This window comes from Malus sylvestris, chromosome 9 (assembly GCF_916048215.2).
Source record: "Malus sylvestris chromosome 9, drMalSylv7.2, whole genome shotgun sequence".
In the NCBI taxonomy this organism is placed as follows: Eukaryota; Viridiplantae; Streptophyta; class Magnoliopsida; order Rosales; family Rosaceae; genus Malus; species Malus sylvestris.
The window spans coordinates 31,787,574-31,805,129 of NC_062268.1; the positions used below are offsets into that span (position 1 = coordinate 31,787,574).

Genomic DNA, 17,556 nt, shown 5'->3' on the forward strand with positions numbered 1-17,556 from the left:
ACATTTTAAAATCAAAGAAAAAAGAATGTACCCATATAAGTTTAAAAATGGATTAGAAAAAAATTGAATAGATTATATATATATATATATATATATATATATAAGGGTACATTTTACATATAACAAATTGGTATATTTAAGAATGAGTACATTTTACGATTAAAAAGTTTTACATGAATGGGTACATATAATTAGCTTGGGTACATTTAGCAAAATAAAAACTACAAATAATAAAAATATATGGGTACAAATACAAATAAACTTTGAAAAAATATGAGCACAAAAAGAAATTAATATATGGGTACAAATTAAAATTGAAAAGAAAATTGGTACAAATTTAAAAAAAAATTACAAATTAAAAATGGGTACAAACTAAAACTAAAAATATATGATAAAAAATTTAGTCATAAATATAAATATACTAACTATAACATTTTTAACATTAAATGAATATATTTAGAAATAAAAAATATATTTATTATTAAAATAATTAATGATGTTATTAATACCCAAGGATCTTGATCAAAAATTGAAAAGGAATGAGATTTTAATCAATGGAGTAGCAAAAAGAATGATGGGAACTTAATTTCTCCTTTATTTTATATTTATTTAGACTTAAAATTTCTCACTTTTATTTTTTATTTTAACAAACGATATTATCTACAGTAAGGGTAGAAAGTTGGCTAAGGCTCACAATGGGCTAACAATAATGTGGTTTAAATTCGTTTTTAGCTAGAATCAAATCCAAGACATCTTACTTACAAATAAAGAGGAGTACCACTACACTGTAGTACTAAACGACGATTTAAAACTTCTCATTTACAAGTGAATAAAACTAATACTTGATTGTGATAATGAATGCGCCATGAACTTGACACGACTAAACAAGAAACCTCCCCTAGGTACAGATTATTATTATTTTTTTTATATCATCATCTTGTAATCGTGGGTGATGCAAGGTTTTTATTTTCATTTTTATTTTATTTTATTTATTCAGGTAAAAAATTTCTTACTTTTATTTTTTATTTTAACAAACGATATTATCTACGGTAAGGGTGGAAAGTTGGCTAAGGCTCACAATGAGCTAACAATAATGTGGTTTAAATTTGTTTTTAGCTAGAATCAAACCTAAGACCTTTCTCTTACAAGTAAAGAGAAAAATCATTAGACCGTAATACTAAGTGACGTCTCACTTACAAGTGAATAAAACTAATACTTGATTGTGATAATGAATGCGCCATGATCTTGACTCGCCCAAACAAGAAACCTCCCCTATGTACAGATTATTTTCTAATTCTGAATATAATGTCTTAATGGGTCTTTAATTGAACATTGAGAAATGCTATATAGACTCTCTTAAAAGTTAAACTCTTTATGGACTATCTATCTCTTTATATTTTTGGCACAATTCCCGTACTAACATTATGAAAAATTATGCCAAAAAGATGAGATGATGAAAAGTCCATGGAAAGTCCCGCTTTGAGAGAGTCTCCTTAGCATTTATCTCATTGAGAGAGTCTCCTAAACCCTAAACCTTTGGCATTTCTATTGACCATTAAATCAAGGAAAAATTAGCATTTGATCTCTAGTTTCTAATGTTCATTGACTAAGACCTTTTTAGTTTTTAGATTTTGATCAAAGTCCCTAACATTAATATATTAATTAATTACATGTAAGTGTAGACATCGAAATTTCGGTAAATAAATGTTGACCGATAAATCAAAGTGTCAACGCTCATGTATTACATAAATTTTACACGTAGCGTGTGACTCAACAAAAATTGAAATGAGTTGGAAAAGCCATCAAATAGGACACGTGTCAACACCTGGCAGAAACGACTTATTTCATCTGGAATATTATATTCAAAATTAGACCTTGGAAATTTCTATAAATACAAGCCCATTTCATTCATTTGGGGGACCAATTCATATGACACCTTGAAGCTCTGAAGCTCTGAAACTCCGAAGCTCTCAAGCATCCAAGTTCCCGAAGAATCAAGAAAGCCTTATTCGTTCTTTGTTCATCGTTCTTCCAAGATCAAGCCCCAACGGCCCCTTGGATCAGCCATCCACCAATTCAAGATCAAGCCCCGACGGCCCTTGAAGAAAGCACCATCGTTCATCATCCGTTCATCCAAGATCAAGCCCCAACGGCCCTTTGGATCAACAACGTCGACAAATCCACACATCCAACCGTTCTTCAAGATCAAGCCCAAAAGCCCTTGAAGATCCGTTCATCACTGTTCTTCAAGATCAAGCCCAAAAGCCCTTGGAGATCCGTTCGTCACTGTTCCTCAAGATCAAGCCCCAACGGCTCCTTGAAGATCCGCTCAAATCCACCTTCAAAGATCAAGCCCACGGCCCTTTGAAGAAACTTCCAACAGTTCATCTCAGACTCTTTCTGCCGAGTTGACTGAGCATGCTGCATTCTTCTCTGCTTGTTTCTTCAGGCAGATATGGCAGCTTCTTGAGTTCTTCAGCTCGGACTCCTTCTGCTGAGTTGACTGTGCAGACTGCATTCTTCTCTGCTTGTTCCTTCTGCACCTTGTCTCCACATGCTGCAAGGTATCATTTTCACTTGCCTTATCTGTTCTCCAGGCAGATGTGGCAGCTTCTTTGGAAGTACAGCAGTAGTGTGAAACGAGTACTCGAGAACAGTGCTAGGTAGGCAATCAGGGAAGGGTTCCAAGCAGTCGGTTCCTTACCCGAGTTTGAGTGGAAGTTCCGGCATATTGTTTTCTTTATCCTTGTCTTTGTAGGTAAGAACAAGGACAAAGGAAAGGACAGGGAGAACGCATGATATGAGATACTCTTGCTTTCTACCCTGGTGATATGAGATACTTTTGCTTTGGAGTCATTGGCTTGCAGAGGTACCCCAAGGAATAAGAAACATTGAATGACTTGAGAGGCTTCGTTGGGAAAGCATTTTTTTGGAGATGAAGAAAGGTTCTGTATGTCTGCCTTGCTATGGAAGGTGAAGGTAGACAATTATAGGAAGTTCTTTGATACCTGTAGAGGTACTATTCTTTCACTCGTGTCGGCAACCAATGCGTGATTGATCAGTATGGCTTCACCTGCTTTCTTCTTTATCAGAAATCTTCGACAAATTGTCCGTAATTTTCGTCAAGCTGAGTGTGTATGTGATAGGTGCTAACGAGGCTAAAAAAGACTGGCGCCTCTTCGATATCTGGGATCGGCGCTTCGACAAATTGCCCGTGATTTCCGCAAAGCTGAGTTTGCGTGTGACGGTTGCTAACGCGTCTGGAAAAGCAAGATGCTTCTCCGATTTCTGAGCTTGCCTCTTCGATTTTTTGAATCGGCATTTTCGAACTCTGAGCTCACCTCTTCGATCTCTGAAATCCCGTCGAGTGCCGATTTTTTTATAGAGGCACGCAGTTCGTTTCAAAGCACACTTGAATTTTCGCTTGGAGAAACTCCCCTCTTGCACTTCTAAGATCTTGATCTGTCTGACCTCTTCTTCCTTCATCACTTTGAAAATGTCTGGACCCTCCGACCGTCGTTTTGACTTGAATCTTGGTGAAGAGGCAGTCCCGCCTTCTCCAGACAACATATGGCGCCCATCCTTCATATCCCCTACTGGTCCTCTTACCGTTGGGGATTCGGTGATGAAGAATGATATGACCGCTGCGGTGGTGGCCAGGAACCTTGTCACTCCCAAAGATAACCGACTACTTTCCAGGCGGTTTGATGAGTTGGCTGTTAAGGAGTCTTTGGCTCTTAGTGTGCAGTGTGCGGGTTCTGTGTCCAACATGGCCCAACGCCTATTTGCTCGAACCCGTCAAGTTGAATCGTTGGCGGCTGAAGTGATGAGTCTCAAACAGGAGATTAGAGGGCTCAAGCATGAGAATAAACAGTTGCACAAGCTTACACACAACTATGCCACAAACATGAAGAGGAAAATTGACCAGATGCAGGAATCTGATGGTCAGATTTTACTTGATCATCGGAGGTTTGTGGGTTTGTTCCAACAACATTTGCCTTCGTCTTCCGGGGCTGTACCGCGTAGTGAAGCTCCGAATGATCAACCTTTGGCTCCTCTTCTTCCTGGAGTTCCGCCAAGTGGTGAGGCTTCAAACAGTCAACCTCCAGCGCCTCTCATTTCTGGAGCTCTACCGAGTGGTGAGGTGGCACCTGAGCAATGAAGACTCCTTCCCGTTCGTTTGCACATTTGTAAATTTTTTTTTTTTTTTTTTTAAGAAATCAATAAACGAGCTTTATTTCCTTCAGATGTACATGTATGCATATATAAATATATATACATATATAAATATATATAAATATTATTTTATTATATATATATATATATATATTTTACATAGTGCTTCCGGTGCCATGTATATATATATAATATATACCCACACAATGTACATACACACATACACCCACCCACCTTTTTCTTTTGCTTTTCGGTGGTGTTCACATCCACCATCATAACTTAAATGATGGCCACTAATGCTTGCAATGTCTGACACAACTCCACAAATCATATTTTATATATAACAAATATATACATGTCACCACACCTCTTTGCCGTCCACTATCCCCAAATTTTCCTTTATGTTTTTATATATATATATTTTTTTCTTTTTCAAGATGGTGCCTGATGCACCACCTTTGCTTTTCCCTTTCTTTTTTTATATTGTAATTTTATATGCACACATACATACATACGTACATACATACGTACATATATATATATATAGGGTGCAGGATAGGAGTTTGGAGGAGGAAGAAGGAGGAGCACGGAGGAGGAAGAAGGAGGAGCACGGAGGAACTTGCAGGGGAGGATGAAGTCGAGGGGGCCAGGCGCTGCGGTGGAAAGCTGAGGGCATAGGCGAAAAAGAATATCTCTTCTTTGTTATAATCAAAGCTCTCCAGGGGCTTCCACGAGCATGAACTCCCCAGACGGACATCAAAGCTCTCGACTTGTTTCCCGGATGCAACATATATCATATTTTCATTTCCCGGCCTGAAACATAAGGATAAAATGGGTTCCTCTCCTACCTCCATGATATCAACCGCATCTTTACATCGCCTATCGAACCAGCAAACGCAGCCATCCTCGCCGGAGGTGGCGATGAGGCCGGGTGTAGAGGCTGAGGCGATGCAGCACGTGGCGGTGGCAAATAGACCCTGGTCTCGTCGACGTGTGGCTGGTTTGGAGACCCACTTGCTCCGGGTGTGCACACCATGTGTAGAGGTGGGGTTTGGGTGATCTTGTACGCTCGATCGTTGAAGGTCTTGTCGGTGTCAACAAAGAAGAAGCCGAACCTGGTGCAGTTTTGGGGACTTGAGCTTACGAGTGAAGACCTGAGATGAGTGGGCTTGAGGGGTGTACGGACTGAGAGAGAACCGGGCCTGGTTGCTGGGCTTAAAGAGTGAGGGATCGAAGACTGGACCTGCAGGCATTAGATTGAGGAGATGAGGACGACGAAGCGGCTTGGAGCATATTGAAGGTACCCTGCACGGCGGGCAACACCAGCTCGGCCTGGGGGTCAGTGAAGATGGCGGTGCTGAGACCCACGTAGCCCTTCAGAATCCCTGAAACGGGTCCCCTGTTTCGCCGGAAGTTTCGGATGCAGGTGACAAGTATCGCCGTGTTCATCCACGTCGTGCTGTTGCCGCCCATGCAGAGAAATATACACATCTGCCAGTAGGAGAGGGGTTTGATCCTTTCACTGACGACGAGCCAATGGGCGCCGTAGCCGACCAGGCCCTCGACGGAGCCGATGATGAGGATAACCCAGGTGGGTAGTTTGTCAGAGGCGAGGCCGGCGAGGAGGCCGAAGGCTTTGCCGACGTCTTTGGCGACGGAGAGGTTGTTGAGTTCGAGCTGGGTGAGGCTCACGAGGGTTTTGAGGGAGGAAAGATTCACGAGGGCGGTAGTGCTGTTGCGCCGTCATCGAGGTTGAACAGGCGTGAGGTTGGGTCGGAGTCTCCTCGCTGGGCAGAAAGAAATGGAGAGCTGCATATAGGAGTTGGTTCCAGGTATCAGGCAACCTGGGCAGAAAGAGTCTGAGATGAAGAACTCGTTTTGACCCTCAAATTCTTGGGTCGACTTACTAGGCGTTGTGGGCTGCACGTGCCGATTCACCACCCTTGAATTGAATCCTTAAAGATCAAGTCACCAACTGGAAGAAAAGCCCATCAATCTTGGAGATCATACCGTTGGCCAAACTGCTCAGGTGTGAATTAGAAAGATTGAACAAAGAAACAGGTTGTCACATTTACCTCATGCCTGCTTGCCATGTGTTCGAGTCAACCTTCAAGAACCAAGCCTCAACGGCCCTTGAAGAAGTTTCCAGCCAAATTCAAGATCAAGCCTCAACGGCCCTTGAGGAAATCACAAGTCCGATTCAAGATTAAGTGTCTACCACCCCTGAATCAAAACCTAGTTCAAGAATAAGCTGTGGAAAATCAACAATTGAAGGAATCCAGAAAATCCTCCAACCTAGTTCAAGATCAAAGCTGTGGAAAGTCAACAAGCGCAACAAAATATGTGCCGATTCACCCACTACCAAAGCCAAAGATCATCTACCACATGAAGCTACTTGTGGTCCAATTTCAACCTTCAAGATCAAGCCTCGACGGCCCTTGAAGAAATTTCAAACAAAAAATTCAAGAACAAGCCTCAACGGCCCTTGAAGAAATCTCAAGCCCAATTCAAGATCAAGCCTCAAACGGCCCTTGAAGAAATCTCAAGCCCAATTCAAGATCAAGCCTCAAACGGCCCTTGAAGAAATCTCCAGCCGAATTCAAGATCAAGCCTCGACGGCCCTTGGATCGACGTCTACAGTAAGGGACTTCAAAACGCATCTCCTACACGCGACAAGCACATGTACACGACGCGACTTGAAGTGGGGGCACTTGTAGACATCGAAATTTCGGTAAATAAATGTTGACCGATAAATCAAAGTGTCAACGCTCATGTATTACATAAATTTTACACGTAGCGTGTGACTCAACAAAAATTGAAATGAGTTGGAAAAGCCATCAAATAGGACACGTGTCAACACCTGGCAGAAACGACTTATTTCATCTGGAATATTATATTCAAAATTAGACCTTGGAAATTTCTATAAATACAAGCCCATTTCATTCATTTGGGGGACCAATTCATATTACACCTTGAAGCTCTGAAGCTCTGAAACTCCGAAGCTCTCAAGCATCCAGGTTCCCGAAGAATCAAGAAAGCTCTCTTCGTTCTTCGTTCATCGTTCATCCAAGATCAAGCCCCAACGGCCCTTTGGATCAACAATCATCCACCAATTCAAGATCAAGCCCCGATGGCCCTTGAAGAAAGCACCATCGTTCATCATCCGTTCATCCAAGATCAAGCCACAACGGCCCTTTGGATCAACAACGTCGACAAATCCACACACATCCAACCGTTCTTCAAGATTAAGCCCAAAAGCCCTTGAAGATCTGTTCATCACTGTTTCTTCAAGATCAAGCCTAAAAGCCCTTGAAGATCCGCTCATCACCGTTATTCAAGATCAAGCCTCAAACGGCCCTTGAAGAAACATTCATCCTCAAGATCAAGCCCCAACGGCTCCTTGAAGATCCGCTCAAATCCACCTTCAAAGATCAAGCCCACGGCCCTTTGAAGAAACTTCCAAACAGTTCATCCAAGATCAAGCCCCGACGGCCCTTGGATCAACGAAACATCCATAAATCAACACCTTACGGAGATCGAATCAGAGGATCAAAATAGAGAGAGATTGTAACCCAAAATCATCAAATACAAATATTTGTTTGTGCACGTTGTTCTTGTCTCATTCGTTTCAGGAATTTTCCGTGTTCACAGTAAGTTACATAATTTTTATAAAAAAAAAATTAGTAATTGATTTAGAGTTTTAATACTCACACCCTTATTAAACTCCTAATTAATTTTCAATTCAAATATTTCCCAAATATAAAAAATAAAATTAGAATAAGCTACCCATAAAATTTTTATAAAAATATTTTCAATTTTTTAATCTTATATGTATCCATTCTTAAATATACCAAATTGTTAAAAATGTACCCATTTTTTATATAAAATTTCATTCAATCTTATCTCTAATCCATTTTTTAAACTTATATGGGTACATTCTATTTCGTTGATTTGAGAATGTATCCATCTCAAGTTTAATAGAAGAAATTTAATAATGTTATTAAGCCTAATATCTTTTTTTTTTTGTGCTTTTAAAAAATGTACCCATGTTTTGGTACAATAATTTTTTGGTTAGTTTTGATGCACGTACCCGTGTGTGTGTATGTGTATGTATATACATATACACACAATATATTGGAGAGTATAATTCATCTTTAATATTTTTAATCCCATAATTATGGGTTTTATTTAAAATCTCATTAATATAAATAACTACAAATTTCATTTTTAATTTAAAAATATAATAACCTACTTAGAAATACATTAATACATTAATGTCAGAGATTTCGATAAAAAACTAAAAACCACAAATGTTTCAGTCAAAGAACATTGGTAATTAGGGAATGCATCCAAAGTTTCTCTTAAATCAAATATGCTTCTTAATGAATATGATAACAAAAGCATCGATGCTTAACTGAGTTGTCTAACTGTGATGTTATCCACACACCATTTTTACCTACCACATACACTTCTCAATTTTCAGCCGTCAGATTTAATATATTGAAGAGAACAAAAATTAACATGAAATACGTGTAGGAGGTAAAAAATATATATAGATAGCAATATTGATGGCATAGGAATGTAAACTAAATTACACAGAAGAAAATTAGTAAGTACTTAATCACTAAAAATTGAACTGATATGAACGAAAAAACTTGAAATCAACAACGAAAAAAAGGACCAATGACTTAAAATAACGATAAGAATAACTTTGTATGTTCGATGTTTGTGCATGTCTCCTTCATTCACAAGCATCGTATTTATTTTATTTTTTAAGAAAATTGTTGTTATTAAGGAGAATGGAGAGTTCGAAAATTTTGCAATAATTAAAAGAATTGTGGAGTTTCAAACCCAAAACACATGAGTAGAAGTACAACACTATTCATTAAAATATTAAACCACATGTAAGCTTCGTATTTATCTTGTTTTAGGGCTCATTAGCGAATCCTTGCTTCTCTAGTCTTGAATTGCTTGATTGACCTTTTTTTTCTTTGTTAATTGTAAAATAGCATAAAAATCTGAGCTAAGACAATAATGAGCCAACATAATAATTTAGTTACGAACTCGTTATTCATAATAGTGAAACCTACAACATCTCATTTATAAGTGAAAAAAATATATCACTAAATGAGTTTAAAGTTGAATATTAAGTGCTAAGTTGGCTACTTTCTTTTATTAGACGTTTGGCTGAGATCCATCTCATCTCAGGTGTCATGTGGTCCTTTTTGCAATACGGCGGATGTCAGTAAAATAGTAACCGTCACCGGTAAGCTTTGTTAATTTAGGAATCCGGATCCTTGTCGGATCCTTTTTGTGATGATTTCGGAGATTCATGAATCATATTCATTCATCGTGTATCATGCGATCATAAATTATTTTAAATATTTTTATTTAAAATTAAATACAAACAGTACCTGATAAAAACTGATTGCTACAATGAATGGACACGATTTACGAATCTCCAAAATCCTCACCAAAAGAATCCAGAGAAGATCATGTTGGTTAATTTAGTACCACGACGTCCCCTAATATGGAAGCATTATTATGGGTTTTTTTTTAGGAAAACTAATAAAAATAACTTGAAAACTTTGAGTTTTAACAATAAGAACAAAATAAAGGGTAAAGTAAATAGTATTATGATTGACTTTCTAGTGTAAAAATATGATTTTTCGTTAAAGTGAAATGTACCGAGAGTTTTTTGTTAAAGTTCCTTTTTTTTTTGGGTGAACATAATTACGAGTAAGATGCGTGTTTACATAATCATATTCTTATCGGGGGTGATGCAAGAGGTATTCAACTTGTTTTGTTTTATTTTATTTTTATATACAACAATATTTTGTATAGACTAAGCTACACAATGTATCAGCTTATAGTAAATATTCCAATCGGATAAATGATCTTCGTGGTGATAAAATAGTCGAAAGATTCTATAGTAACGTATGTTAAATTTTTGTTATTTCTCTGTTAGTATGTGACCCGTAAATTCTTCATAATGCCCTTATTTAGTAACAATGTCACTGAAGAATTAAGGTTTTTATATTTGAAATTTATACGACCAAAGTCTGTGTAATGAATAACAAAAACATAGAGAGAGGGTGGGGTTGCCAAGCCAGACTGTGAGAGGTATGAGTAGGGTGGGCGGAAGATGGTAGCTCCTTGCTCGCTGGGATATTTTCTTTAAAAAGGAAAAATAAAATATGAAAACTAAGAAGTGGTAATGGTAGAAAATGTGGGCAACATTCAAGTTGATTCTAAGTTACGGTGTGCTGCTTCTCAACTGGCCGTGGCAGCAGAGGAAGCTTGGCTGAGTGTTCAGCTATGGCTAATGAGCTAACTGGCTCCACCACAAGGGTTAACTCAATTTTTTTTTTTACAGGGAGGTATATTCCTACTACCCTATCACCACGATGATCATTTATCCAATTAAGCCTATAGTAAAATCCATGGAACTTGTCAATCACTAAATTCAAACCTAAAAACGTTTACTTGCAAGTGAAAACCACTAGTGACATGAAAGTGTGACCATGTTGTTGCAGAATAGAATCTCACATCGGGCATATGATAAAATAATATACAACTATGTATGTGAGTTTTCTAGTCTAATATCACTGAGACATTTTGTAATAAAACTCAACATCTAAGAATAAGTAATGCTTACTTATTAGGTGGTGCATCATGTTGGGCTTATAAGGTTTAAGTACTTATCCGTTCAAGCTAGGGGTCTAGTCTTGTTGGGTTTACAAACCTTAAAAAAAATTTAAACAAAGGTTAATTACCCAAATGTAGTGGTCAATTTGCGACTCCATGCGGTAGCTTCTACATTCTAGTGTTCCTATTTTCCGATGTGAGACTCTAGGCTACCACGAACTTTTCCGTTCAACGAGATGGTACTTTTTCAACTCTCTCAAAATGGAATATAAACATATATGTCATGGTTCCTTACTTTGACAGGATACAAATATCTAAATTTGATATTTTAGATACTTTTTCAGACCTATTGCCTGAATAGAACATTACTAAGAAATGCACTACAAAACATTAGATCGAGATCAAGGGACTTAAGAAATACACAACAAAACAGTAGGTCGAGATTGAGGGACTTAGGGCTGGTTTGGTATTGATGTGCTTTGAATAAAAACTGCTTCTGCTGTGCTGCGAGAATAAACAACTGTGAAATAAAGCAGCAGAGTGTTTGGTAATTTTTTTTGTAAAAGTGCTTTTAGCAAAAAAAGAAGTGTTAAAGTGTTTGGTAAATTTTTATGTAAAACCGTTGCGAGTGTGTAAAATGACTAAAAAAGATATAATGTTGAATATTATATAATATTTTTTTTATCTTTTCTTTTATTATGACATTTTTAAACTATCTATAAACACTTGTGAGCTTCGAAGAATGTATTTTTACCTTTTTTTTATTAAGATATTTATAATTTTTTTTATTCTATTCTTTTCTCTAAGTGTCGTTTCTTCTTTACCTTGTCCCTATTTTATTTTTGCAAAACCTATGTATATTCTATCTTCCGCCGCTCACTCCCTCTCAGTCACTCTCTGCCTAATCCTAAGGAAGGCTAGGTCGTAGGGAAAGGAAGGTTGGGTCGCATCAACTGATTCGCGGAAGATGGATGAACTCTGATTTCAGGACTTACCGTCAGTGTTAGTGGCGAAGGCGTCGTGGCTTTCTCGTTAAGATTTTGGGTGTCAAGCGGAAGGGTGCAATTCTAGCATTCTTTGTGCAACCTAGATTTTGACAAAGCCCATAAATCCGACGAAGAGGCCCCGAATTTCAACAAAACCCATAAATTAGACAAACATCTCGCCTCTTCTGTCCCAGAAATCTGAAGAAGCTCAAAGTCAGAGAGGACAGAAGAGAGACGTGGCAGGGTCGGCGAGAAAGTCGACAAGTATAATGTATAATTTATTTAATTGCTAAAAGCCATTTTGGGTATTGGAAAATTTCATTAAAAGGCCTCAACGCCTCTTGCAAAATCGGTTTGTGCAGAAGTTGGGCAAGCAAAAAGAGTTGGTTTTTCAAAGCTGGGTTTTGTAGCTTGTGTTTTTGGCCTTTTTTTACCCAAAACTGTAAAAAAAAAACTAAAGTTGAATGTTTAACAAACATAAAAAAACTCCTAACTTTTTTTTATACCCACTTTTTTTAGAAGCACCTCAATACCAAACCAAGGCTTAAGTGTGCGTTAGGATGATGAACTTTAGCTAAATGTGTTGGTAATGCACTGTAAAAGTGAGAGGGAGGGACTTGTAGTCCATCAGTAGTGTCATTTTAATGCATTTTTAACTATCAAAGTATTTTTGCAGAGTCCGGCGTAGTTGACTGCACCAAACACTCGACAAGAAGACTCCCATCTTGTCCACTTCAATCCTCGCCTATTCCAAATACAAAGTCCAAACCGATCCCGGCCAGCAAACGAGGCCTTAAGGATTCTCCGTCTCTCGTTTCAAACATACTAATGTGAAATCTGAACACAACGAGGAAAAGAACTGCACTTTTCATTCAAGCACTTATTCCACCATTCATTTCCACCTTCTTATGACCATTTTGCATGTGCACATTTTAACACACTATTATTCTATGACACAAAATAAATAAAGAAAACCCGAATAACACACGCCATCATACAGTTTTAGTCCATTTGAAAGGAAAAACGACTCACTTGACAGATTATGACTCTGGAAACCAGATGCGTCAAACACCTTGTGAAACCGAAAACCCAGACTTTGGCTACGCTGTGCTGCTGCTTGTACTTCTAATTCCACCGAAACCTGTTACGTCGGTCGAACTTAGCTCATCCTCTGCCTATACTGTTATGGGCCAGACTTAATCAAACCCGGTATGCTGTAAGTACTGGTGAGTTCCTCCATTCAGAGAGTTGGGGGTAAGTTAAACATAGCTACAAATTTCTTAATGTCCCCAGGTTGTATGTTTTGGGACATGACCGCAGCACCCACAGCGAGGGCAACAGAAACAAGTACCATACTCTTCATGCATCCATGGCCTTGCGACAATCGTCCCAAAATCTGTTTGCAGTATTTGTCTGCATCCTTCAACAGTGAATGGCGGGCAACATCATCTCCCGCTGCCAATGCTTTATCATTCTACATCCAAAACAGAAAACAAGTTCATAAGAACAGGTTCAGGGTACCACGGCTTAATATAAGGCAAATGGAATCATAAGACTGGGTTCATCACTTCAAATTATTGTTTTCCACGCACCTCGTGAACTTTATAAAAAAAGAAGTATAAAAAAAATTATACTCCCATAGTGGTCTTGGCAGACTTGTCATTTAGATAGCTGAATATAATACCTTCTCCCTGAAACTCTTTAAAGTTTCCCTCAAGGGGTCAAGAGAAGCATGTTTAACAGAGTGCTCCTTCCACTCGTCAGATATCTTTTTCAGGAGAACAACACTTGCATCGAGATTGTCCAGATAAAGTATGTCCTGTTCCAATATTCATAGCAACGCAGCAAATTGATGATATTTAAATCTTCGTAAAATGCCTTTAAGAAAAATATGAAGTAAAAGAACAATGATCACAATTCATACCCATTGCCTGTAACATTCAGGGTTTTGCGTCAAACACCAAATAAATAAGCCACTTGCTTCCTTAGACAGATCAGGTATGCCTGCAAAGTGCTCTATGCATCAAGCTCCGAAAGAGAAAATGCCAAATTCATACTCTTTTCACTTGGAAAGACAATTTCAAAGGGGAAATACTTGTAAACATAAATAAGTTTTTTTGTCCCTTGCTTACCCTCATTAACAGCTTTAACTGAATTCTTCAATATCTGCTGTGTGACTTGCCTCATTGTTTTGCTTCCAGGGGAACCAGCAAGGGCGATCTCTTTCAAAGTTGGATAAACAGCTTCAAACCTCTCAGTTGCCTTAGCAAAACCAAAATGTTCCACATATTATTTCTTTGGCTGAGAGGGGTAAGACGGGTTGGGGGTCCTGCTTGATTAGCATGTTTAAAAGGAAAATTTTGCAATCATGCAAAGGCTTCTTAAAGAGGCCCACCTTAACTCGGGCAGAAGGTGTCCGAAAAGAGACTCTCATCAAGAGATCAAGGGCTGATGGTGGCACTATGTGCTCCCCCTTTCTGACAGCACCATTTAATAGAATAGGACGGGCTTTCGGGTAAGACAAAATTCTGACATCACACAGAAAAAGGAACAGAATTAGTCATGGTAGATAGGTCTATGCCACAAGGAAGCCAGACATGCGTACATATGCATGGTGAAGAAGGTAGAACTCATGATAATCTAAATGGCGTCATACCTTTCCACAGACTGCAAAATTAAGTCTCTACACAGTGGATTACTACTTGACTTGCTACTCAATATAGGCAAGAGAAATTGTACCCACAAGTACAACCCAACAACCAGATCTCCTAGAGAAGCCTGCATAATAAATGTTTTCCCTAGTAAAAAATCCATATTTTAGAAAAGAACAAACCATGGTTTTAAGAAGTTTAAATACAATGCCTTACCTGTGCAACCAACCAAACTGTGATTGGAAGCTTATCTTGGCCTTCATATTTCGGACTTCCTCTCATTACAGGAAGTAAACTAATCAGTACTTCAGGTCTTCGTCGCAATACCATTGCTAAAACCACAAATATGGCAACCTGCAACCCCAAGGTTACATCTAATAACTAACTCGGTTTAAGCACATAATCTAAACTGTTATGATAAAGAGAATGCTGACCAATTTAATGGAAGGAAAAAGAAAAAGGCAAGGATGTGGAAAGGCTTGTTACTTTAGAAGTTATTTAACTGTTGCGTACATAACTCGGTAATCAATAGTTTTGAACTGGAACCCCCATATTCCGATGCTATTTTAAAAACACTGTTGTCTTACTATTGCTGTTTAAAGCTTAGGGTAGCCAGATCCAATGTTACATAATACAATTTCAACACTGAAAGATGAGCCAGCCTTCAAACATTTTAGAGCAAAGAAAGAATCACATCAAATGCATATACTGTTAAAGACGCAAAATTCTTTCCCAAAAGACAAAGCATAAGACATCCCCAAGGGTAATGAACTGCCAAATGATTAAAAAAATCAACATCTCAAGCATCTCCCGGATGGTAGACTAGGAAAACATGCGGCCAATCTTGGCATCAGATCACGTATGCAACAAACTTGAATGAGCCATGGAACTGCTATTATATGATATCTAAAGGTTCATTAATACTAGCATACAGAAGCATCCTCTATAATGCAGCCACTGAAGAAGGAACATATTTGAAATGGAAGGAAAAAAATAAAGAAAGCAAAGATAAACAATAATTACAGATAGTAGTAGCAAATGCAAATAAAATCATTTTAAGAAACAAGGGGTTATAAAGAGCGCAAACACCACACCACCAAAGTGCTTCGTGATACATACAGTTACATAAAATTCTACAAGATATTTACTTGACACGATATTCCGGTGCAGTTTTACAAATGTAGATGCAGTATATCTCTCAAATATATGGATTGAAAGATTTAGAGTAAATCTGGTCCTATAGATCTCAAGGCAAAAGCATGGCCAAAACACTGTTTTTGCTCATATTATTACTCCAATTTCGGAAGAAGATGCAGCATTAGTAGTTAGATAATCTACCTTCTACAATTTGTCACAGACAATGGAATGCACAAAAGAGTTCAGCACTACGTGACACTTTAAATGGGGAATCTGATACATGCAGCAACTGAAATTTACCTGAGACTTTGAAGATGCTTGCTGGACCGCCTTTTTGGATCCCTTGGCTACTCCTTGATGAGTTGCAAGGTCAGCAAGAATGCTGTCCAACGACCATAGCACAAACGATCCAAGCGCTTCAATAGAGCGCTGGCCGATCCATTCAACTGATATCTTGTAAACATCATCAGATACATGCGAAAGGGGGATCTGCTTTGACAATGAACATAATCATAAGATATTAGGAGACCCGTTGAAACATATATATAAATTTCACAACTTGAAAACACAAATAAAGGGGTTTAAAATCAGCAGAGTATGATTCGAAACAATCCCATTCTATCGAAAACCCGCATGCATGTACAATTCAATACACCGGATAAGCAGATAAACACGACGAAATTATCAAAAGCTCTTTTCTTTTCCCACAATTCCTAAAAAGTCTGATGCTTTTTTTCTTCTTTTCGTTTTGTTTAATAAAAAGATTCAAAGTCGAAAGCAGAAATACGTGTAAGAAAAAACTCACATCAACCAGCTTTGCCACAGAGGATTCCTTGAACGTCTTCAACCACGGAAATTGAGCCGGACTGACCGCCGCAAATGCTCGACCGAAATAATCCGCCAAACGCATAAGCTGTATGTCCTGCTGCGTCTCATTATACGAAGCCTATCCAACCCAACACCCATAACCAAACATCAGAAAACAGAATTGAATCCCAATTTTACAGATTTGACAACAAACAGAAGCGATTAGCATCTCTCACAGTTATATCAGCCAGAAAGGCGCCGAGATCACCGGCGTCCATCTTCGACGCTGCCTCCGCCACCGTCACCTTCGGCTTCTTCGGCTTCTTCTGCTTCACCTTCTTCACCTCGCCGTTTTCGACGGCCGCCCCGGCCACCTCACCATCGCTATCACCCTCATCGTCGTCATCGGAAGTCCGCTTCGATGCGCCGGGTGCGACGTCCCCGGAAACGGCTGCGGCCTGGGCCTCGAGAACTCTCCGACGGCGCTCCTCGGAATGCAGCTCGATCGGCCGGAACACGTCGGAGGCGGAGGATACGACACCGTCGTGGAGATCGCCGTTGGAGTCCGCCGGAAGCGCCTTGGAGGAGGATTTCCGGTTTCGCTTCGAATACGAAACCGTCTGCCACGCATAAGCGTCGCTGTTTTGGGTGAGCTTTCTGCCATATCTCTGTGCCTCCTCCTCCTCTTGCTCTCTGAGAATTGCTTCGATCAGTGCCGATGAACTTTCGTCCATGCTGGCTTCCCTTTCTCTCTCTCTCTCTCTCTCTCTAGATTTATGGTTCTTCTTGACTGAGATAGTGAGGAAGTAATGTCGAGATGAGAGGGAGGAAGTCGGGGGCCTTTGAAGGAGAGAGGACGAGAAAGGGACTCTGCGTCAAATGACACGTGGGTTATTCACATTGATTGTGATGACGGATTTGTCCTTATTTCACTCGCCATTTAACGTGAATGCCATTTATGCGTTTCGTTCAGTAGATCTGATCTCCTACGACAAGGATGACGGACCAAATTATGGAATATCGACCCCATTAAGTAAAAAGATAAAACAAAACCTTGAATCTGGTAACACAAAAATGTCCACATTTTATCAACATTAAATTTAGTTACTATCTTGGTAAATAAAAAACTAAGAATTATGTGTACCAATGCT

General features: G+C 38.9%; 1 protein-coding gene across 2 annotated transcripts; it reads right to left on the reverse strand.

Moving 5' to 3' along the window:
* Nucleotides 1-12,662: 12,662 nt before the first annotated feature.
* On the reverse strand, nt 12,663-17,238 carry LOC126582811 (uncharacterized). 2 transcript variants are annotated; one of them, XM_050247017.1, is made up of 10 exons: nt 16,642-17,236; nt 16,404-16,544; nt 15,899-16,087; nt 14,678-14,815; nt 14,467-14,588; nt 14,206-14,338; nt 13,943-14,072; nt 13,735-13,814; nt 13,495-13,629; nt 12,663-13,284 (listed from the first exon to the last, which is right to left on the reverse strand). In XM_050247017.1, exons 1-10 carry the CDS (start codon nt 17,137-17,139, stop codon nt 13,051-13,053), a joined length of 1,800 nt encoding a protein of 599 aa, XP_050102974.1. In that variant the 5' UTR covers nt 17,140-17,236; the 3' UTR covers nt 12,663-13,050. The 2 variants fall into 2 exon arrangements, 1 of the variants encoding a protein (XP_050102974.1); XR_007609599.1 differs by having other exon boundaries at nt 13,147-13,284; nt 13,403-13,629; nt 16,642-17,238.
* Nucleotides 17,239-17,556: the final 318 nt, after the last annotated feature.